This window comes from Lepidochelys kempii, chromosome 13, assembly GCF_965140265.1.
Source record: "Lepidochelys kempii isolate rLepKem1 chromosome 13, rLepKem1.hap2, whole genome shotgun sequence".
In the NCBI taxonomy this organism is placed as follows: domain Eukaryota; kingdom Metazoa; phylum Chordata; order Testudines; family Cheloniidae; genus Lepidochelys; species Lepidochelys kempii.
This window is the reverse complement of record NC_133268.1, coordinates 15144058-15169366: the sequence shown is the minus strand read 5'-3', so window position 1 is coordinate 15169366 and position 25309 is coordinate 15144058. Positions and strand designations below refer to the sequence as shown.

General features: G+C 39.3%; 1 protein-coding gene across 2 annotated transcripts in view; it reads right to left on the bottom strand.

Moving 5' to 3' along the window:
* The window catches only part of ATP9A (ATPase phospholipid transporting 9A (putative)), a 93166-nt gene that overhangs the window by 59635 nt on the left and 8222 nt on the right, over nucleotides 1-25309 (bottom strand). For both annotated transcript variants that reach the window (XM_073309381.1, XM_073309379.1), the window contains exons 2-6: nucleotides 17783-17927; nucleotides 15475-15588; nucleotides 9868-9976; nucleotides 1591-1649; nucleotides 462-513 (exon numbers count right to left, since the gene is read on the bottom strand). In XM_073309381.1, the coding sequence (XP_073165482.1) occupies nucleotides 462-513; nucleotides 1591-1649; nucleotides 9868-9976; nucleotides 15475-15588; nucleotides 17783-17927 (479 nt within the window). The remainder of the gene's footprint in view (nucleotides 1-461; nucleotides 514-1590; nucleotides 1650-9867; nucleotides 9977-15474; nucleotides 15589-17782; nucleotides 17928-25309) is intronic.

The window sequence follows — 25309 nt, the reverse complement described above, 5'->3', positions numbered from 1 at the left end:
TACAGACACACAATGGGGGTCCCTAAGGCACGGAAGCCATGTTATTTTTGAGGAGTCAAGCACTCCTTTCCTTTTATATGACTGAATACAGCAAATCAGTGTACTCGATCTGTAAGACACAGTCAACCTATTTTCTAAGCCCCCTGATTAAACATTTACCCAAACTATCCTGTGTTTCAGCAGGACAAAGCTGAATGGCAATTCTAACCATATAGCTAATTCTCCATGTAATGAAAGCAATTGTGTGATTTCACTAACTATGACTCAACCTAAAGGTCAACTATCTTTAATTTTCAAAAACCATCAGAATATAACAAAAAAAACAACACAAAAGAGCCAATCCATCAAGTGTTTGTAACTCTAAAACTGTATCATTTGTGTTACATTTTCAAATGATTATTTTTTCCAAATAACCAGTGAAAGGTTAATGGTTATTTTCATAATTAGTTCCAGATGTTTACCATTCTTCTCTGACGTCCTCAGGAAGATCATGTCAGCAGGGACCCGCTGGTTCTGTTACAAAAGGAAAGGCTGTTACCGCGCATAGCTGTATGCACATTCGTGTACCCCTGCATCCCGTGGCATAAAACTAAGGTTTTTTCAAAAATAATATTTAATTCTTTGTCCAGTTGGGGTTCAGGATTTATTTTATTTTGAATTCCAAAACAGGATCTCTTCCCTCTACCTGTGCTAGCTCACTGTAGAAATCCAAAGACAAAGGCATTAGGAGCCAGCTCCCAACAATTTCAATGGGAGCTGGCTCAGGCTCTAGGTTTTCAAAGAACTCATCCATTAGCTCTGGAGAGTCTCAAACAATCCAGCATTAGGAGCTTAAAGCCTGTACTGGTTTCCTTCCAAGAAGGCCTATGCTAGTAAAAAGACACATGCATGTGCTTTTTTCTATACAGGTTCTGTTTACCCCTCATCTGTACAAGTTGTTTGTTATATTACTGCTGATAGACATCTGCAGAAACAGAAAGTGGAAGTCTGTGCAAATCATCCTCTGAACAAAGGGGCAAGTTGATACAGGGTCATCTGAGGTCATATAAAGCACATAGTTTTCTAGGTTTTCAATTTCCAGTCAGCTACAGATACTTATAATATTGTGCAAGAGACTCTCCATCAAGCTTCATACAGGGATAATGTATTTGAACATGCAATGTAGGTACCTGTTCAGGTCAAGTGGGTCTTCGTGTATCCAAACACTCAGTTACAAGCATTTGCACATGCACATTTTATTGATGCACTTGGATCAAGAATTTGGCCTACTACAGATTGTAGGACCATGTGGGGTTTTTATCTCGTCATGCAGAAGTAAATGGAAACTTCAGATCATAGGCTTCCACAGAGAAATTTGTTCCAATTTCTAGAAACTTACTGAGAATTATTTAATACAGTATAAAATTATGGAAAAGGGAATATTACTAGGAGAGATTATTAAATATCATCACTAAAATTTTAGCCATTGTAAAAAAACACTGACATGGCAGATTTTAGTGAAATATTCTTATTGATTGTGCGAGAAAAGTATTTTACAAACTAATCCCCCACCCCCACATACACACAATACAAATACAAATCCACACAAACCTTTTCAACAATGATAAGGTCCCCTACTTGGATACTAGAACTCTTCACCTTCATGGTTCCTGCAGAAGTGAAACAAACTTCAGTAAGTTACAACCCTTTTCAGCAAAAGATACAGTATAAATACACACAGCTGAGCAGGATCTTTAGCTAAAGGTCCATCAAAGCTATACTGGAAACTGTTTGGGAATACTTTAAAATTTGTTATTTTGGAGGTGGCCAATAACAAATCTATAACATACAGAGCTGGTCCATACTACTTCTACCTGATGCTTTAGTTAAAGTGATAGAGGCCTATGCTTTGGTGTTGGAGATCCGAGGTTCAATCCCCAGTGATGACCCAGCAGGGTGAAGTTATTCTATTATTTTTATAGTGCTTAGCATCCATGAGTTTAAAAATGCTTTCAAAACTTGTTAGGCAGACTGTGGTATAACAATGAGAATGTAACAAGGAGCTATGAATTTCCGGTGTTTCTTTTCAGCAACGTTGGTGGAAAATGGAGGCTTACATCTTCAATATAATACCTGACCACAATAATTTAAACAGATACGTCAACCTTAACTCACGGTTAATTTCCTTTTTGTATTACAACCTTATAGATGGCCCACTTCTACAGTCATTCCTTTATGTCAACGAGAGCTTTGTCTGAATAAACATGGTAAGATATGCCCCCTCACAAGAAGGTATAAACATTTATTCCCTTGCAGTTTTCAAGCATTTTTACCGGTCGTTTTAAACCAGAGAACTAATTTAACCATTGGCTAGTAATTTTAAATCATTAGCCAGTTCTAGATTTGGCTTCTCATGGTGACTAGAGATTTATTATCAGTTAATTTGAACTCTGCTTTATGTGGCTGCCTGCTATACTCAACAAAAGCCTCTTTAATCTGTTGTGGTTTGAGTAGAAGGGGGGAGACTCGTGGGAGTTCATGCCAGGCAGAACCCCAGCATGGACAACAGTCCTACTGTAATTTGCAATTCATTGGCTAACGGGCCAGCTACCAGCTCAGAAAGGGGGTGAAAAAAAAAAGGAGGGGAAATTAGCACAAAGCACAAAGGTCACTAGGATTTTACTACTGGCAGTCCCTTCATTAGCATCCCTCTCAGGATATGCTTCAGTGTTTCTGCTTCAAATTAACAATGAAAGCCATTCTAAGCTCCTGGGCAGCCTGCTGCTTTGGTGATACACTGTGTCCTGAACAACATGCCTCATCACTGCTGCTAATAAACACAGACTTCCTTACCTGCTTTAATTATTACTACAAATTATAAGCAGTCAAGGTCCATTTACAAATATCTTGTAGGTCTTCACAGATCTTGAGCTTTGGCTCATCAGAATTTAGTGAACTAAGATAAACAAAATGACTATTGGGCTACTGAATCCATAGCTAGCAGGGCAGGCAGCATACCAAGGGATTAGAGTCCATTACCTTCCATGAAGAGGCTTAAAGGGAATGCAGCACTTCAAAACCATCACTTCTAGCCCCCTTCTGTATGTCCTATACAACACAATACATTATGACACTAAAATGGTCTGGCAGGTTACATCTCTTTCCTCCTCATATTGTCATTCATGGAATAATAGAGAACACTGGTGAATATTCTACTGTACAGGGAAAGAAGCCCTAAGCACTCCTTCCTCGTAGCCACAGAGGTTCCCAAACCATGGTGCACAGAGCACTGAGTGGGGTATGTGGAAAACTGGGTGGTCAGAGTGTGCTGGCCCCTCATTTCCAGCTTCTAAATTTAACTCCAAGTCATTTAAAATACTTGACATACTCTCCTAGCATCACTTTTCCATGTGAGCCACAGGGATGTTAGGCAATCATGAGTATGAGGGGAAATGGTCTGTGGCATTGCAAATGGAGAGGAAGTGTTAATGAGACAGGCTGAATTAAAATACGGTTCACACTAGGAAAAAGTTTGAAACCCCCTGGACATCACCACCTTGTAACTTCCATTACATGCATAAAAAGCTTTACAGACCCTCATACATCAGCGTCTGGGAAATTACAATAAATCTGCTACAAGTAAATACACCTTGGTATTCATGGTCTCATCCCATAAGCATCTCAATGTTGGCACTTTTAAGGAAAAAAGGGACAGATGATAGAAATATCTTTCTAACCGATCTGCACTCTCTAAAGAAGCCTGTTGCGTGAGATACACCCCCTCCCTTTTAACTAGCAAAGCTGATTTTCTTTACCAACCAAATTCATGGCCCCTCATGGATGACATCTTATGGGAAACACCGTATGTCACACTAAGAAGACAGGACCAGATGTTTCCTTTCAGTCAGGACTCCCATAAAGCAATTTACTAAAATTAGTTTTATTTTAATCTTGGGAATTCTATAGTTTTTTTGTTTTTTTTTGTTTTGTTTTTTTAAATCAGCTACTGAATACTGGAATTTGCTTATGCACATTTGAGATACTGAATAACACAAATGCTTCAATATCATTCTCAGTATTTTTCAACTAATGTAAAAGATAAGAAGATAAAATACGGACACTTTTATAAATGCATGAAACAGTACTGTTCTTTGACAAGCAGCAATGTACATTTTTAAAACAATTCAGATTTAACAAGGATTAACTAAAAATACTTCAAATGTTATGTTTTAAGGCCTCCATTTTTTGAAGTTCCTTAAAATGCTTAAACACAAAATTCAGATCACAAAATTCTGCTCCATTATGTTACATGAGGGTGGTTTTTCCTTTACATGGTATTGGTTTCATTCTTAAAGTGTGAGACAGGACTTGTTCCATTTTCCTGAAACAAAGGAATGTGTATGCCCCTTCTTGTATACAAAAACAAATATCATTCCCTCAAGTTCCTTGATATTAGCTTTTGATGTGCCCTGAAACATGCTATTTGTGTCTGACAAAAGACAGAAAACGTGCATTCTAGTGTGGAAATATTTCACTCCATCACGCAGCTATGGGTTTTTGAATTTCCACCAGATCCTCAGTGTGATAAACTCACCATTATGCAGATTATTTAAAACGTCAAACATACCAGCAAGAGGAAATGTCTCTTTCTACCATATAAAAGCCTCTATGGAGATTTTATGTGGGATTTCCACAGCCTTTATCACAGCAGAGATCAAAACACTCTTCATTCGGAATTAAAAGTTGAAGCCAAATGTTTATGAAAACAAGATTCTGCACCCTAGAATCAGAAATAGTTTGTTTTGAGCCATTCCATTAAGCTTTTGTCTTATACAGCCTAACACTATATAAACTGTGGAGCACGGCAGAGAGGGGTTGGCAAAATATTGTTTTTATATGGCTGGTAATTGCCAGTGATCTGTATCTTAAGGAGCACCCACTCGGTAGGAGTTCTTTTCACATTTCTTACCATTTGTGTAGTTTCTCTATTATGCTCTGTTGCCCAGGGAAGGGAAAAAAAGTGAGAGAAAACAAGAACAATCCTGGAATTGTAAGCAAAGACCTAGCTCTCTATCAAGCAGAAATTCAGCCTGCAGATTTTAAAACAAAAGTGGTCCTGTAGGTTTTGAAATGTGATTGTTGACCATTACAATCCAAACAACTGTCCTGTAAAACATTACTTAAACTTTCTAGAAGTTTGCTGATTTTTAACTAAAATATTTATGGGCTTAAAGAAGTAACAGCAGCAACCCATTAAAAAAAGGCAAAATAGGCTGAGTAATAATTTCTCTTTTACGCAGAATAAAGGATACAGCCCTCTATAGTAAGGAAATTATTAATTTTTATTATTAATTATTATTATACCAGTACTGGAGTTTGGCTACTATATTCCAAATAAGAAGTGATCCAAAGAGGATTCTCCCTTTTTCGCTATCAAGAAAGCAGCTTATTGAATCTTAAAGATGTTATCCAAAAGGATGCATTAGAAAATTGGTGAACAGGAGGAAAACTGCAAGTCACAAATAATTGCAAAATACCGAAGCTGTTGCAGTACGGCATGCTGGTGAGTTCATGTTTGACTGGTGAGATTAGTTGTGCTTGGAAGTGCATTAACAAGATACTGTTCAAGTGAACAGAAAATCCAGATCTCTGTAGAGAAGGAACTGGCAGGAATTCAAAGCAGGAGAAAGATGCACAGAGGAAGACAAGATGATGCTAATTCAGGGAAGCACCTAGGCCTCTTTTTAAATCCATCCCTATTCAGGAAAGCACATAAGCACATGCTTACATCTCACCGACGAAGGTCATGTCTACACTACCACTTATGTCCGCAAAGCTTATGTTGCTCAGTGGGTGAAAAAAACCCACACCCCTGAGCAACACAAGTTTCGCCTGCATAAGTGGTAGTGTGCACAGCGCTATGTCAGTGGGAGAGCTTCTCCCACCGACATAGCTACCATTGCTCGCTGGTTCAGTTACGTCGACAGGAGAGCTCTCTCCCATCAGCAAAGAGCAGCTACACGAGAGCTCTTACAGTGGTGCAGCTGTGTCGGTAATGTCTCATGTGTTGACATAGCCTTAAGTTCATGCTTAACTCTGACTAAGCTGCCTAGATTTGTGCTCACGGGGCAGTGGGGAGAAGAGAGAAAAACTACACGAGTTCTAGTTTTTGTAGCAATTTAGAGACATTCAACAGCACAGATTACAATTTCCTGATGAATATTCTTATGACAAATTAGTTCTGCCACAGTTATTCCTCAAGTATAGCCGTGTTCAGTTTCACTCCTTATTCTCCCTCTCCCATGCTGATGGCCATCTATAGGGCTGAAATTGCCCTCAATTAAAAACACACGGCAACATTTTAAAAGCCTTTAAGTCACTTGTACTGTCTCTTCGACTGCCCTTCTCAATGTGATATGCTCTTGTTATTTGTATGGTGATAGTACTTCGGAGCCCCAGTCATTGACCACGCCCCCTATCTTGCTAGGTGCTGTAGAAACATATCCAAAAAACAATCCTTGCACCAAACAGCTTACAATTTAAGTATCTGGAGTTTTGGTAAATTCACCCAAAAATAATTAATTAAAATTAATGGTAATAAGACTCTATTACTAATGCTACTGGTGACTTTCGCATACCCGGGGCCTAACTGTCTGAGGTCTCTGGTGGCTGACAATTAAGCCCCTGAAAGTTGCTAGCTTCCATTCCTACTGTGCAAAATGGTTTAATTCTTTCCCAAAAATTGTTATGAAAATACATATTTTAAAGTTTAGATAATCACTACTAATGTGCCCACTGCACATTTGAGCCTTACAATAAATAGTTTCATGATTCCTTCTATATACATTCTGTTCTGACTGGACCACTGTAGTGTCTCATTTATTGTTACCTCACCAAATATATTTTAAAAAATTAATGAAATGGCTTGTATTATATGCTAGTGTCCAGCTGCCCATCCCACTCAGTTTCTTTCAAGAATTAGTGAAGTTAAGAAGGAAGGGAGGGAAAATCATTCATGGGAAACGTAATTGCAATATGAAAAGAACTAAGAAAAGGTCAGGCCCCTTATAGATCAATGAATAGAACACAGAAGGAAACTCTTTTATACCTTTAAATAGATGTAGTAAACCCTTCTTTGATGGGACTTTTGCTGGTTGCCAAGCATTTTAAATGTTGTAGTGAGAACATGTTATTAAAAGGGGATTTAATATTCAGCAACTGCTATGGTTTATTCCACAGCAGCCTCACAGTTCCCAGCCTGTGAAATATGCATAATCTTAAGCAACTACATGCAAAAGAAGGCTTGTTCTCAGAAAATTGCAAAATGTTCATAGCATGAATCCCACATGCAGCTTTTTTTACACACATGCTCAGATCACTCCTCCTTCAAATTGAGAGGCTACATTTTTTTTGTGATATCAAAGAGGACTGAACCCCAAAAAAGAAGCTACTTAATTTCAGCTCACTCTCATTAAAAAAAAAAAGCTCCTGGCATCACTGGGCAGCACTGCTAGCTGTGCCATGGTTAAAACTATTATTCTTCAGTTAAAGTGGGATTTACACTTCTTTGTTAGGCATAATATAGATAATGATCTGAACCAAAAATCACACCACTGATACTTAGGGTACAGAATGAAATTTTGAGGAAGTCTGAAGTGACTCTATCCTATAGTTTAACTGTCTGGAAATACCCTATTAAAAATTTTGATCTAGTGTCTATTTTATTTTTGGCTTATAAATGACTTAACAGTCTGAACTATTCAGAGAGTTCAAGGGAGGGGCAGCTAAACAAAATATATTCAAAATACACAAATTAGCAATATCCCTGGTTAATGTTTCTGTCGTTGTCATGAAAACCACATTCAAAAATATTAGCTGAATGTCAACATGTAATATTTTTCACAACAAAGCACTAGTGACACACTAAGATGTGAGCTTTTTGGCAAAGAGGGTCAGGTGGTGGTGGCAGGGTTATGGAAGTGCATGCCCAGTAGAGCCAGGTAGAAACTGGAATTTGGCACGTACCCAGATGACATATCTTAAGATATGCAAGAGCAAAGTTCTTCTACTCCTCCTATACACTTCAGAGAGGAGAGCATGACACCATGCTTTTCTCTACACAATCTCCAAGGAGCTTGGTGCAAAGTATTTTCTACCCCAGACTGTGTTATGCTTTCAGGGATCCATTTCTTTCATACGATCACAAGCACGTACAGAAAAATTAGAGTTCAGGCTGCTTAACTCTTCCACAAAATACGTAATGTCATCATTACCATTAAAAAAACGTTAAGCATAAAAAACCCCCTGGAAATAATGAAATAGCTTATGCACATTTCATTACCCCTTCTCACATATCTGGTTTAATGAAAATATTAACATCTGAAAAGTCACCTTATATGTTTCAGCCACCTTAACGCTGACCTACACATTTATGAGCGCCTTCAGCACTTAGGTCACTAATTATACACTTTACATGGTTATAAGAAGAATATAATTAGTGGTGCATACGTTGAAAGAGTTCTTAAGTTTGTATAGTAGGGTCACAGCTAAGGTAACATGCAAGGTGAATTTTCATGCCATAGTCAAGTGCATGTATAAAGTGTTGGGGTAATAATGGATGTGTATGTAAATTATCTTAACTAGTTATGCTGTGTCCTTCTAACTGCCCCTGGACCCTACTGGACCGAACCCCTCCCACCCTTATCTGTTGCATGTCCCTTTGGCTAACTGGTGTCTGGAAAGTTTTTTAAGCTAGAACAAGGTTATTAGAACGTTTAAGTAAATAACTGCCACCAATAATCTGCAGTTTTCTTTCTTTCTTTAGTTATTAACAGCTATGCGTTAGTTTTGTATTTTGTATCTGGGTTTATATTTACTTCAGCAACCTTATTAGATCTTGGTTTGTGAAAATCTTTCATTGCACACAGCAGAGCACATTATTTCCTTCCATACAAGTGACAAGCCAGGAAGTGTACCTGGAAAGCAAAAGTATTATTGAAAGACTCATGCACAACTACTCATGTGAATAAAATACAATTTTGAACCCCCACACGATCGCTACTTCAGGCCTAGTTTTGCTTTCATTCCATCTACCATCTACTTGCTGCTCTTGGATCTCTCTCCCTCTCCTTGGCCACTGAGGGACCTCCCTTCCTTTAAAAAACACTGCTCCCATGAGGCCATTCACTGATAATCAGGCAACTAAAGGATCTATAGTAGAGGAGGGACAAGGATACTTTGCTTTCATTTTGCAGAAGCAAACTCCAAGGTGATTCAGTTCCAGGTTCCATTTTCTCCAACGTGCCATGGTACCACAAAGGAAAGGTCAGGGCACAGGTTTTACAATGGCCTGCGATTTAGGCCTATCAGTTTTCAAGAGCCTGATCTGCCTGAAAGTTCAACCTACATCCAACGTTTGCCTGGACTGGTGTGTGTGTGTGTAATTTAAATTTTAAATTTATGGAAAGGAACTACATCTTTCCATTCAGCCTGCACAGTACCAAATACAGCCTCACACACCCTATAAATAGAACACTGAGATTCTTACCACTTTGCATACAATATGTCCAGGAGTTACTTGAAATAACTTGCCCATTCACATTTGCTCTCGATTTATTTCCTAGGGGAACATTCAATAACTGGCAGCTTCAACTGTACTTACGCAAGAAGCTATCTGCAAGTCTACCGAGACCTGTAGTGCTCCAGTGCTAAAAGCAACAAAGTGGACATTAAGCCACGTGCCTGCATGCCTGTAACCCTCCCGCCCTCCTTGAACTCTGCTTCTCTGACTGTCAGCAACATTTGATTGAGTTGCAACTCCTGCTATTCCAGCAGTCTGCTACAGGATACAGCGGGGCAGAGGCAGAGAACTGGAGCCAAAGAGCTGACCTCTTGCTGTGAGCTTGCTGTAGATCTGGGAGTTTACTTCCTTGTCGCGTGTGTAACATCGGATCTCCTCCACTGCCTCGCGAATGATGGTAACTGCAAGCACAAAACCCTAAAGGGGGAGAAAAAAACTAAATGGGTAAGAGGCCAGAAAACATCCTCTGTCTCAGATCCATGTAATGCACAATATTGACCAATGCCCATGTCTATATTCAATGTTTTCGTCTTGTTTTCCTGACTTATTATTGCTTACTTATTATGATGAGTGTTATACAGAACACTGATACCAAGATAACAATACACTCACATTTTTTAAATATAGTTTTATTTATAGGCTTTCTGTACTGCTTGCCAGGCACATCACAAACAATTTACCCTCACAACACCCTTGTAAGGTAGGGAAGTTTTATTTCCATTTTACAGATGGGAACTGAGGCAGAGAGAGATTAAGGCCTGGCTCCTAGCAGGTATTCAGGTGAATAACCTGGTCTACATCTAAAACTTAGGTCAACCTAGCTACAACACTCAGGGCTCTGAAAAATTTCTCACCCTGCACAACATAGTTAGTTTGACCTAACCCCCACTGCAGACCCAGCCAGATTGATGGAAGAATCCTTCCATTGATCTAGTTACTGCCTTTTGGAGAGATGGATTACCTACACTGATGGAGAAACTCTTTCTGTTGATGCAGGAAACATCTATACTACGGCTCTACAGAGGAACAGCTGCAGAGCCATAGTCGTGCCGCTGTAGCGTAAACATGGGCTAACCCCCAGTGAAATCAAAGGGAGTTTCATGCCTAAACATGTTGAAGGGCCTGGGCCGCTGTGGCTTGCCCCAGATCACACAGGAAACCCACTGCACGGCCAGATCTCCCGAGACCTTGTCTTGTGCCTTAAGCACAAGACTATCCAGGACAGTTCATCTAATTTGATCCTACGAACATACATGTGCCTAACTTTATTACTATGACTAGTGCCTCAAAATTAATGTGACTACTCACAGTACTAAAGCATAGACGAGAGGAACTATTTCAGTTTCTTACAGCATGGAGAACATGCACATCATACTTTTAGTATTACCAGACTCTAAAAATAAGCAGAGCTCAGACAAAGCAACTCCCTCTTTGGGCTAGTATTGCAAACTCATTTTATATTAGACATTATTCAGCTCTGATTCACTACATTGCTAAATCTGGCATGTCAATGAACAGAGCTGCAAGTGCTTTACACTCCATGTGAAAATTCATATTACAGAATCTTGTCATCAGGCAGCAGGGATCTTGTCAACCAATGTATTTGTTAGGTATCCAATCAAATTCAATTTTTTTTAATTGTTTGAAAACATGACAGTTGAAACATGAAAACCACAGACAGATTTATAAATAATGCAGAAAAGGGTTTGATAAGTAAATAACAAACGGGATAAGAATTTTTGCGTGCCCAACTTAAGCTGCCTTTCAAGGGACTTGATTTTCAGAAAGTGCTGAGCACCTACCCTTTGAAAATCAGGCCTCTTTAAAGACACCTCAAGTCAGGCACCCCAAAATTACAGATCATATTGGAAAACCTTGGGCATAGAGTGTTCACAATATTACTACCTGACACTGACAATAATTAACCTTTTCGCATGTCCTTTTTTGTTTTGTTTTTTTCAAACAAGAAACTGTCTCTGGTTTACTGAAACTGAAGGACAGCATTTTCTGCAACTAAATTCAGACATTCTTATAGCTTTGGTTTTTGTGCACACAGTCTCACCTAAAACATACAACACTGCAATAAAATTGTGCAGTGTCTTAGCCACAGTTCATACGTATCAGTGCACAACCACAGGATACATTAGAAAACATCTGACATTAGCTTTGAAATGCAGAAGGTATTGCATGTATTTGCATTATTTAAAGGGGGCATTTTCAAAAGGACCTAACTCAAGCGCCTTTGAAAGTTTCAGCCTAAAAACTTTCCTGTTTATTAGACTGTGGGAGGTTTAATTAAGATACACATGATTTAAAATATCAAGCCTCCCCGCCCCCTTTTCAAGGTCACTTGAGTATTTAGCAAAGAATACACTTTGGTACCTATTCTAATAATAGATAATAATAATTCTAATCATTCCACAAATTGTACACAGTGCCAATTAATGTTAATGGCAATTTTCTGCCTGTACAATAGAGAAGAACTGTTCAAAAAATGCTAATTTTTATAAGATTTTTTTTTTAAGTTTTCAAAATTTCCTCCATAAACTTCTCCATTTTTTTGACAAAACCCCAATATACTGAAAAAGTAGAGTCTCCATTGTGTGACCACCATTAAAATGTTCCCAATATATTTTTGGCCAAAATGAAAATAAAAGCCATTTTTCATGAAAAAAAAACAAAAAACAAAACATGTTTTGACAAGACAAAAAAACAAAACAAAAAAATCTACCAGCTTTGTTGTGGAGAGAAGAGAGTTGGTTAAATACACAAACTACTGAGATAGTCTCTCATTACCTTCCATACATAGTGCCCATTAACATTAACGGGAATTATATTCTTACATCAAGAGAGAATATGTCCTTAAGGCTTGGAATTGCTTTAATAATGTAAACATGACATTGAATAGATTCAAATTACAGAAGCCAGGAAGGCAATAATATACAAGATGATCTTTTGATAGAAGCATTTCATTCCAGAAGGGCTAGGGTCAGTACATTTCACTTTGAGCCACTCAAAGATATATCAGTTGGGTAACTGACAAGCAAAAAAAGACTGAAGGCTTCTCTGTCACTTAACGATTTCAAAAACTCCTAGGTGCTTTCAGATAAAAGGGAAAGAAACAATCCGTGTTGATTATTTTTAGCTTGCTTTGTGGATCAGGAATCTAAAGAGTTTGGGTATCTGAATTTAAAATAATCATCCAAAAATATTCCCACATGTGCTGCCTCACTATGCCATCATGTATGTCATTCTATACCGAACACTTGTATCAGCAGTCAGTAATGAACAAAGACCTTTCTTATACTACTCTCTAGCAGCTCATATGCTGAGTCCTAATTGCTCATCTGGCCTAGACAAATCACAATTGCTTATAGGATTCTATAAAAAACCTGTTGGGGGATAGGGGAGAGTGAGTGGGGGGGGCTTGTTCAAACTAGTTTTGTGACACACTCACTTTTCCTAAACAGATACAATACAAATACAATAACTTTGTCATACGTATATGCCAAAACATGAATTCAACCAGGCACAGGGCTGACTACCAGCAGAGTTTTAGTAGCAACTTCATGATATTCTTTACTTCTGTGGTATCAGTTTGCTTTTGCAAACAGGATTATCAGATTGAGGTAAATTTAATGGAAATCATTTTTCCCAATTCAGTTGAAAATGGGGAGAATGTTTTACCATCAACACTGCAGGGATTTTACCACCCGTGATTTCCAAAGAGCAGCCTAAAAGTGTCATCTTTAAAATCATTGTGGATCTATGATTATTTTAAATATGTTTTTGCTTCCTATATTGAAAGCAACAAGTTACACCCAAGGATTTCTAAACCCTGTTGGAAGATCCAGATAACTACAGTTCATTTGCAGCCCTGCTGAGTGAAGACAGATGGCAGCACAGGTTTGATGCAAGTGTTTTCTGCCATTTGTTTGTCAAAGCTGAACTGTTAATGTACTTAAAATACTATGCAGAAAACATAGGGTATTTCTTGGTGATTAACTATCAGCTGACCTCATGTGCAAGAGAGGGATGTAAACCCCCAGGAGGCTGCTTACTGGAAGTGGAAGGGAAAAAAGTTTAGAGGTGCATAGATTTTTAACGGGTTTCAGAGTAGCATCCGTGTTAGTCTGTATTCGCAAAAAGAAAAGGAAGATTTGTGGCACCTTGGAGACTAACACATTTATTTGAGCATAAGCTTTCGTGAGCTACAGCTCACTTCATCGGATGCATCCGATGAAGTGAGCTGTAGCTCACGAAAGCTTATGCTCAAATAAATGTGTTAGTCTCTAAGGTGCCACAAGTCCTCCTTTTCTTTTTATAGATTTTTAAGTGGCCCTTGTAGCTTCAATTGGCTTGTGCAGTGCGTTCCTATGTGCATTGCTCAGGTAATTTAAATTATCTTATCATTCCATTCAATCACTCCTTATTGTGCCTTTTTAACTCTTCCTTCCCCCCCGCCATACCTTCCCAAAAAAATCAGTGTTGTGTCCTTTTTTAAAAAAAATTCTAAATCACCATCCCTTTTTATCTGGTCTGCTCCTAAACACTTATTTCTATTGTCCCAGAATACTATGTACTCTACAGTCAATGGAGTCAAGGTAGTCAGCCATAAAACCCAATGTCCAGAGTTTTAGAATTGCATGCACAGATGACTAGACATCTTACTGAAGAGCTGATATGAATATCTGTCATGACTGCCCAGGCGTGCATATGTACATGTACATGCAAATGCACATAATTCTGAAAACAGGAACCTAAATATTAAAAAAAAGTCATCTCCTGACACCTTACCACCCTGACTTCCACTGGAGACAGCAACATGGCAAGGTTCCTCTGAGCAGTTGGCAGCAGAAAGGGAGCTTGGTTTATGCACACAGCAAGAGGTAAGGGGCAGACAGAAAACATTTGAGAACTCTGTAATAAGGAAATTATTCAACTCTTCCTGCAGATTTGAGATTGAAATAAAGCCACATGGAACCCTTGTGGATGCACCAATTTACTCTAGAGATCTGCCTAACAACTTTAACGAGAGATGGGAAACCCCATCTCAAATAGTTAGCTAGCATCCTTTCCCAAAGACTGTAGCGAACTTGGCTTTCTGACTTCTTCCAACCTCAGGGGAAATATATGTTTGGAAAATGACAAATCAGTAAGTGTGTGTGTCAGGGGTTTCGGGGGGAAGCATCTATGCTCTAAGCAAATTTGAATAAATGAAATGTAAAAATATGTATTTTAAGAAACTAAAACATCTTATTTTAAAATCAGCCTGTTGACCCATCCAAAGACTCTAAGTCAAACTGTTTGGCGGGACTGCATGATTTGCTGTCATTGCACATACGGTCATTCATTAAGGTCGCTTTTGAAAACTGCCCTTTGGTCCTTTGCTTCACCTGACAAGCTTTTCTGAAATCCTGCTGATTTGCAGCCCTCTTCTGGAATGCTGTGACAAAGCAAAATGCTCTGATGCAGACCCTCCATCTTCACCCTTAACTTTCTAATAACTTAGCAGCTGTGATCAATACTCACAGGAGCCAGGAAGCTGTTTACTTTGCTCGCCATCTAGTCTCTCATTTTTTTGGAGTGTAGAAGTGGGCCAGTTGCCCCAGTGGTGGGTATGCCTAGTGGCAGTTGTGTAAGAGACAAAGAATTATGCCCCTATTAACTCAGATGAAGAGGGTATCGGTAACGGAGTCCTACCATACCTAAATGTCCAACCTGTATGAAATTAATTTAAAAGCGAGTACAAGCATCTGCACTCAGAACATTTAGAGAGCAGACTTCCTACAAATAAGCTGCCAAAAAAGCATGTGAGACACAGAATTACTTAGATCAGAGAGATAAGACAACAAAGGACATTTTGTATTTAAACACGGACACTTTCTTGAATAAACAAACCGTAGATTACCTACCAAGGGAACCCAATAGGTGTAAAGTGCACCAAGCCTCATTTCAGGGACAAATTGAGAGCAGGCCAGAAGCAAGAAGTAAAGATTAAAAAAGTATTTGAACTGGTTAAACAGCACCTACAAAAAAAGGGAGGAGGGGAGAGGTTAATGGAGATCTCAGAGTTATGCATATTGAACTAGTGATAAGAGACATTCATTTCTGCTAGCTCCTGTAATGTCTAAATCCTAAATAATGATAGCAAAGTAGTGCCGGAAATAATTTCCAAAAGATCATCTTGGTGAATATAACAACATGCACACAAATGTAGCTGTGCTATACAACAGATTCTGCAGTAGTTAGTCTTTAATACATACATATAATTTTACCTTTAAACTTTTGATAAATACCAATCAGAAAAGTGACAGCAACTGTAAATAGTGGATGCCTAACCAACATTATGTTTTGCCTACAAAAATCTGCTAAATATATATTTAAAACAAATGCAGTTTGAACTTGAACTGGTTTTGAAAGTAGTTCCACTGTCCCTTGCATACTGAACCATCACCAGTCAGACCTCTGTTTCAACAAGGACTGGTTTTGCTTTTAAACTGATGACAGAGACTATGGGCTTGGCTTCACTTACATTTTATAGCGCTCTAACTTGCTGGCTATGGGGTGTGAAAAATCACCCCCCTGAGTGCAGCAAGTCAGAGCGCTTTAAAGCACTAATGTAAACAGGCTCCAAGAGCTGGGAGCCAAGCGCTTGGCGCTAATCCCCTTGTGGAGGTGGATTACCAGGAGTGCTGGGTGAGCGCCTGACCACACTCACACTTCAAAGCGCTACCGAGGGAGTGCTTCCGCAACAGAGCTTTGATGTTTCCAGTGTAGCCATGCCCTATGACAATGTGAGCTGAAAGCACAGGGCATACATGATCTGGCCATGCATCATGATGGTTCTGTGGCCAGAGGGTAGGTAGCCTGTGGATGCAACACAGAAGAGATGATGATAGGGAGAAAGGCCATCTGCCCTGTTGCCATTGTCAGGGAGAAATTGGAGCCAGCAAGAAGAAGGGCCAGCCAGCAAGAAAGAGCGTACCACAGAAAACTACAGCCAACAGGTGGGCAACAAGGGGATGTCCAAAAACTGCCCCAATCTGCTTCTGACTCGCCATGTGTCTCTCCCTAAATAAAGTGCTCCCTCCGCAGAATAGCCTCAAGAAATTCAGTACCTCAGTGATTTCTTCAGGTAATCCTCTTATTTATAGAGGTGAGATCATCCAATCAGAGAATAGAACACATATCAGGTGACTTAGCTGCCTAATCACCCAAACCAGTATCAAATATTCAAAGGAGTACTTGCTGTGAGCAGTTTTCAAAAATCCATATGCCCAAGCACATTCATAAGAACTCTTCATTGAAGGACTATGAATAAACAGATTTGAGAAAAGCATAATATGGGGGTGAGAGTGGAAGTTGTCAAATCTGATGAACAGGTTGTCTGTCCAGCTCATCAGGTGCTACACTGAGATAACTTATCCATAGGCAAAAGAAATAAACCTGCCAGGTAACCCATTGAGCAACATATGCAATCTGATCAGTTGTATCCCAGCACTGGGAGAAGTTTCTCAATGAGCTTGCTTAAGAGACACATGTTAGACACTAGGTAATAGTCTACAGTCACCACAGCATGTCTGCTCTGCCAGTGAATTTTGGAAAGAAACCCTGAATATGCTGCCAGAGAACTGACTGCCTGTGTGGGCCTGCGTGATTCAGTGGAACAAGAACCCCATGTAACAGTATAGAGGTGTTCTGGCTGCCATTCCAGCCCATGAGCTTCGAAAGCAGTAGCATAAGGGCTGCAATGAAATCCATCCACATGACTCGGGTAGATTCCATTCATCCCCTCCCTTAAATCCTATAAGCTTTGGGCAGAGTGAATTTGACCCATAGAGACAACAATGCGAGATTTGTATGGCATCTATTCTACAACCATACAAACTACTAGTTAATTTTACGTTCAACAAAAAGTGACGTTTAGGCAGTGCTGTGACTAGGCATTTTAATGCCGGGGTGAGCAAGCATATTTGCACCCCCTAACCCCTGCCCCATTTTTCTGTCCTGATGGCTTTGTGCGCTGGGCTGTTGCCCTGCTCTGGTTATGGCCCTGAGTTTAGGCAAAGTGTGTGAAGCATATTCCTAACTACTTTAAGGGATCAGAATATTAGCTCTTTCCTCTGACTTAAGGTTCAGCATTCACTATGTTGTAAAAACCACTGAAAATGAGGAAGGTGTTAGGGGTACGGAGTCATGAAGTTTAATGGGCATACATACCCCAGGAAGAAATGTAAAAAAGTTGTATTTCTGATTGTTGATCACATTGCGAGGGTATCTCTGGTCTCTTTTTTCTGGATGGCCAAGCCAAACCGTACGAGGCCTTGGGTCTCTTCTTCCGCAGCATCTCATACACTCACAACACCTATTGGAAGGACATATTTAATTTAAGAAGTCTCCATTTTATCCCCCTCCATGATCCAGCCTACGTCCCCTGCCCTCACTTAACAAAACAGCCCATATTTCTTCCACAAAACTTATTAAACACAGACTCTCCCCCATATCGTCCCCCAGCAAACTGCTAAATAAACCCATATAAAAACTACAGAAGCGTACTGAGCATTGCTGCTTGTTCAAATCACTTGCCATCTTCTATCTGTTCACTGTCCATTTAGATTGTAAGCTCCTTCAGGCTGAGACCTGGACTCTTTTTTGGTCTGCAAAGCACCTAGCACACTTGAGGCACTATAGGCCTGAGCCAAAGCCCATTAATGAAAAGATTTCCATGGGCTATGGATAAGGCCCTATATAAATTGTTTTACTGTTAATGATATGCAGCATTTTTATGGTGCTTTCTATGTTCAAAGCACTGCACAGACATTAACTAGTTAATCCTCATTAACATCCCTGAAGGGTAGGTGGGTAATGCGTTATTATTCCCTTTTTAGATGTGAGGAAACCAACATTGAGAGATAACGTGACTCGCCCAAGTCCACACATTGAGTTAGCTCATCTCTTCCAAGATTAGATTGGAAACATCTGAGAAATTCTAATTTGAGATTCATGTTCTCTTATCATTCCCTGATTGAAGTCTCACATATTAGCATGAAAAGATCACAGGCTGATGCAGCCTTAGATATAAGGAACTCACATAGCAAAAAAAGGATTCTGGTTTTGTTTTGTCCTTTACTGTCAAAACAAGTTTCTGGAACTAAGGAAACAGAGTAGCAGGGATGCTCTCTGCATTGATCCAATTGCAGGATCTAGGCCTGAGTGACACAAAACTGCTCTGACTATATTTTGCTAGAAGAGTTGTTGCTTTTCATTGTTTTACTTCATGGGTGCTGTATGAAGATCCACATGAACAAAAGAGTCAGTGAACTGACTATGGATGGGAAGCAGCAGAAATGTAAATACCCAAGATGTTGTTAAATGCCCAAATCAAACTAACTGAAAAAAGATGCAGACTTTCTCCCTTCCCTGCAACCCCCTTAAGTGATAGGAACCTTAGCTGATACTTTTAACAATAGAAGGTACAAAATATTCAGATAAATATAAATTTTATTTGGCCCTTTAGTGTGTGTCATAACACAGTATTTGGCAAAAAACAAATGCATGGAGTATTAATGTTTTTATTTCCTCCAAAACAGTCACACAGAAAAACATCAAAATTGGAAGCCTGTTTTGATTTTCTACCCAGATAGCATTCTTTGTGCCATGGAAGCCACTCTCGTCCCCAGCAGTGCCGACTTTCTATGCTCAACCACCCGGCTCTTCCCCAGGTCCAGCCCCCACTCCATCCCTTCCCCCCAGTCCCCACCCACCTCTTCCCGCCCCCACCCTGCCACTTTCCGCCCCCTCCCCCGAGCCCTTGCTCCTCTCCCCTCCCAGCCAGTGTCTCCTGCACACCACAGAACAGCTGATCGTGGTGGGCAAGAGGCGCTGGGAGGGAGGGGAGAGGAGGAGAGGGGAGGGGAGATGGCTGCCGGTGGGTGCTCAGCATCCACCATTTTTTCCCCTGTCAATGCTCCAGCCCTGGAACACCCACAGACTCAGCACTATATTCCTCCCATCACCAACTTTAAATTAGCTAAAACAAACAAGAAATAAACATTTCCAGCTGTAATCCATTAATCTACTCTTCCCTTTTCTGGGGCTAACATTAAGGCTCTGTGACATCTCCCCTGTCCTTTAGTAAAAGCCACAGAGGGAAATCCTGAAAGCCACAAATTTCAGCATAACTTGGGTAAAACTGATATTGTGCCTACAGGATACCTCCTACTGTACTGTAGATGTATTTGAAGTATGAACGATAAAATACTAGGCAAGCTACAGTATAAAGGAATGTTTCTATATCACCTTCTTGCAAAACATGAGTATCTGCCATTTTGGCCCTATCATGAGTAATAAAAAGACCAAGGCCTGATCTTGCTGTAGCTGAAATCAACAAATTCTAAAGAGATACATTTGCCAGAATCAGAAAACCGAATACATGTCATATTTCAGATAAATACTATATATAAGTTAAATTTCCTCCAACGTATGTTAGGACATGAACTCCCAGAAATCTATATTCATGGCTTTTGAAAGTAATCAGTGTCACCAATTCTCCTGATATTTGATGTTTTTCTTAAAGCCACAAGATTCCCAAGAGGTCAGATTACATGAGGATCTCGTCTTTCTTTTTTTTTCAGCCCTGCTCGTGGCAGACTAAAGACAGAAAATGTGACCTGAGTGTTCCCTGAAAACTCAGAAACCTGAAGGGAAATAAAAATAACCCCCAAATCATTCCTTCTAAAACCCTCATGATTTTAAGGCACTCATGATTTTGGGAGCTTGACATGATTTTTAAATCTTTAGAGTTGGCAGTATTGAGTGAGTTTTCTTCCCCGGGGACAGCTGAAACTGCTCAGGACCTCCCTCTTTCATGGCTATTTGTAGACTGGGCATGTTATTCGGAAGCACTGGTAGCTGCCACACCCTACAGTTTACACATGGGGTGGAATTCGGCCTCTCTGTCCTGTTTACAATCCTCACAAAAAGCTCCTGTACAGCACAGGGCAGGCAGCGCAGGTCAATGTCTGCTATCGCAGCTGTAATTTCAGAAAACAAATTTCACTATCTATTGCCCGAAAATGGTTTCAGGCAGTTGAAATCCACATTCGTATGAAACTCCACTTCACTCCCAAAGAATGTGAACAATATCAGTTTGTACTTTGTCACTGTGTCACAATCAATAGTTGTGACATCACTGAGCAGCATGCACCAATCTTTCTTTCTATTGCTACACCTTAGGACACATATTTGCTGAATTACTAAAGTGAATCCTATCCGTAATGGGAGGGTTACCCACATTCTGCTAAGAAAAAGCAATGGCTTAAACACCCGAGCCTGCAGTGTTTATGCTCAATTAAATCTATGCACCTTTTGCATATGGTTCCTGACCAGGCTGTAAACTTGTACAGTTCCCTCGGTCTCCAGCTCCATAAAGAACACAGTACAATTCTGTCACTCTCCTGCTGATTTGGTAGTGATTTGGAATTCCATACTCATCCTGAAGAATATGGTCTCCCAATCTTCTCCCCAGCAAATAATTATTACATCTTTTCAAACCTATAATCGGAATGATCCATTCCATGTCCCATCAGTCCAAGGCAGGCTGCACCCTATCCCAAGGCCAGCTCTGTTTGGATCAGCAGTGTCGTTAAAACATCCAATGCAATACAGCAATCCTCTTTTTATTATCCACAAGTCAGTTACAACCATTTGGCACTTCTTCTGACACAACTTGACATGCATTATACTGCTTTGATCCCAGTTATAATAGCTAGCAAAAAATCTGGTCCCAAATGGATCAGAAAGAAATACAAAGGCCCCTAATACCCAGGAGAAATGGAGGAATAGGAGAACAAACAGATGAACATAAGAACGGCCTTACTGCGTCAGACCAATGGTCCATCTAGCCCAGTATCCTGTCTTTTAACAGTGGCCAGCACCAGATGCTTCAGAGGGAATTAACAAAAGAGGGCAATTATTGAGTGGTCCATCCACCGTCATTCAGTCCCAGCTTCTGGCAGTTGGAAGTTTAGGGACACCCAAAGCATGGGGTTGTGTCTCTGACCATCTTGGCTAATAGTCATTGAAGGACCTATCCACTGTGAACTTATCTAATTCTTTTTTGAGGCCCAGTTACACTTTTGGCCTTCATGACATCCCACAGCAATGAGTTCCACAGGTTGACTGTGTGCTGTGTGAAGAAATACTTCCTTATGTTTGTTTTAAAGCTGCTGCCTATTCATTTCATTGGGTGATCCCTGGTTCATGTGTTATGTGAAGGGGTAAACAACACTTCCTTATTCACCTTCACCACACCATTCACGATTTTACAGACTTCTATCATACCCACCTTAGTCGTCTCTTTTCTAAACTGAACAGTCCCAGTCTTTTTAAATCGCTCCTCACATGTGTATTTCTGTATCTGCTAGAAGATACAGAAATTTCCCACTCTCCTTTGTCCTTACAAAAGGACACACTCGGGAACAGTCTCTCTCTTTTTCAAAATGGCAATGCTGTAGCCTTCCAGGTCAGCAAAGATTGTTTTTCCTTCAAGTTTCCTCCTGTCACTGCTTGAAATAAAAGCTAATGTTTTCCCCCCTTTTTATAGCAAAAGGATTTGTATTAGATTTCACTGACATTTGAAATACAGCCCAGTATCAGATGCAAGCTTACAACAGAATGCCTTGGAGATCAGATAGAAATGCATATCTGACTCACTACATTAGATAACAATGTCAAGATGTCTGCCTTAAATTATAACAGTCATCTGCTCAAACAATTTGGGTAACTGCGTATCTAACTGATCAGAAATAAAGCAAGTAAATTTCCATTTAAGGAAGTATTCAATGCTTTCCGCAGGTAAACTCTCTATATACGTATTGCAGAACAGGAAACAGCATGATGAATAGAGCACACCATTCACTGCTACAAAGGTGGTTTTATACAAAAGTATCAGCTTTCATGCATTCCACCCCCATCTGCAAATAAACACAGGGAAAAAAAAATCTTATCTGCTAAGTAAACTCCTTCAGAATCCAAAAAGCTTGAAAATCCAATTGGTTTACAGAAGCTAGCACGGAAAAGGTAGTCTAACTCAAAGTATTTCATGGACATCTAACTGGATTAAACTTTTATAAGAGGCATTTTCTCACTCTTTTTAGACCAGTGCAAAATGATTTCCCACATAATCAGATCACTATTCTGATGTGATTACATTTCACTAAGAAGCAGTAAGTGAAACATCATCCGATGAAGTGAGCTGTAGCTCACGAAAGCTTATGCTCAAATAAATTGGTTAGTCTCTAAGGTGCCACAAGTCCTCCTTTTCTTTTTGCAAAGACAGACTAACACGGCTGCTACTCTGAAACTTATCAGAAAGATAACGTGTGTGTGTTGTGGTATAGCCTAAGGGCACCAGTTAGATCAGAGCCCCATTGTGCTAGGTCCTGTACAAACATACAGTGACAGTCCCTACCCCCAAAGAGCTTATAACCTCAAAAGAAAAAATTATAATAAAAGTGATCACTATAACTATTAACTTTCGCAAAAACCTTCCTCACAGAAAGCGTGGAATCAAATAAAAATCTTGTCCCATATTACACAGTACTGCAGAGTACACCACTACTGCTCCTAAAGGTGAAAGACCTATGGCTTCTCTCGACAGAATTACAGGCGGTTATGATTACAGAATAGTAGTTTTGGTCGAGAAGAAGGGTGAAATGCCATCAGCTAAAACACTGGATCCCAGCACTGGTTCCCTACAGCTTTGTCACGTTTCTGTGAAAACACACAGTGTCTAAATTATGGGTTCATCACCTTTTTCGGTCTATAACAATATACAGGTCAGCTTTATCACAGCCTCACCAGTTAGCATCTGCTGCTCACCCACAAACTATTTGTTCATTTGCTAGAGGAAAATGTATGAGAATTCTGGAAAATTTAATAGAAATAAATACAGCTTTCAATGTTAGTAACTTGACTGATTGAAGCAATGAACAGATATCTCAACTTATTGGAGTAAAATAATCTAGAACATCTTTTACCCTTCAAGTATCTATAATGACAGTTTCTGATTTTTAATGTGCGCTTTCACCCAGGTTATTTACATTTGATTACTTTTAGAAAATGACACTGTGTGTTACTCTGTGTTTGTATAATACCTAGCACATTTTTGACTGGTCTTTAGGTACTAACATAATAAACGTGATTCATAATAATTCAAAATCTATCCAATTTCAAAAGAGAGTTAAAAGTAGTTTCCGGTACCACTCTTGCATCTGAATCTCCCTGCCAATTTTTGCAGTTTTACAATCACACTTTCCTGTTTTTTAAAAGTTTACCCCATCTTTCAGTCAGTGAGGAGAGAAAAAGGAGTAATGGAAGACAGATACAGAAAAAACTATGGGAAATTGACTTATACAAGGCAAAACAATTAAATTGACCTCACAAAAAGTGTAGTCAAGTTTACAAATTAAACTTTAAAAATATGTTTTTTTAAATCTAATTCTAATCATAAGTATTTAATTACGTCTATTAAAGGTGTTGCTTGTAGACTTAGGGGAAAAAAATTCAGACAGAGCTGTGATTTAAGTCAATAATTTTCCTTTAAACTATACTAGTGCTATTTAAGAAATAAATTAATGAAAATGTTGGTGCTCAGAGGGGTGTCAAAAGGGAAATATATTTGTTCATTTTTAGGAATGGGAGGATTGTTTTCTCAAATCTCAATGAGAGAGGAAAGCGACACAAAGTTAGCCAGATTTACTCATGTTAACTGCTGTATTTAGAATGACCTTCAGTGTGAAGTTCTAAAACAGAGGCTTTACCAAAAGGAACGTGCATTTACAATGCTCAGTTTATCTCCACAACCTGCTTCACAATTCCAGACAGACTCCTGCTAATCACATATTAGAAACCAAAGTTACTTTTGCTTATCTTTCAGGTTGAGCCTCTTTTAGGGATTTTACTGAGAGAAATAAAGAGCTACATATCTTTATAGTTACATGAGGAGATAGGGCGAAAAGGGGGACCAAATATTTTAACACAGAACTTCTAATATGTTCTTGGGTTATTATAATTCACCAATATGTTCCAAAGATTATTTTAAATTATCCAAAACTAACTTCTAAAACTTTAAAGGGTATAAAGAGCTCACTGATATGTTTCTTCAGAAATGCAATAGAAAATTACATGAATGATGCTAACATAAAACAGTGACTTGAATGTTCTTATAAAAGGGAGTGCTCTGTGTGGGGATAAATATACACATTTTAAACAGCACTTAGTTTCTTTAAATTACTATGAACTTATAAATCACTGAGTATATATAACACCTAACATGATTTTAGTAACAAGGCAGATTTGACCATAGTTAAAGCTCAAGATCCTGTCCAGCAAATCATTTAAGCATGTGAATTGTCTCATATATTTCAATAGAGAAACTCAAGTGCTTAAAGTTAAGCACAGGCTTGAATGCTTTGCTGGATCAGGGTCAGTCTAAACTTAAGAAGTAGACCCTACCAAAGGAAAAAGAGGAGTAATGGACCATGATTTAACTCTAGGTGCTAAAGTGAAAGTGAGAGCACATTTTGTAAACAAGGCTATCATCTCACACAATATCCCCACTACAAACAGGAATGTTGCTATTGGAACAGTACTTCACTACAAACACAAGTATTGAACAACAGTTAATTATGTTAACTTTTAATAATTCATTTCCAATTTCTGCAACTCCTAGCCAACCAAAGATTT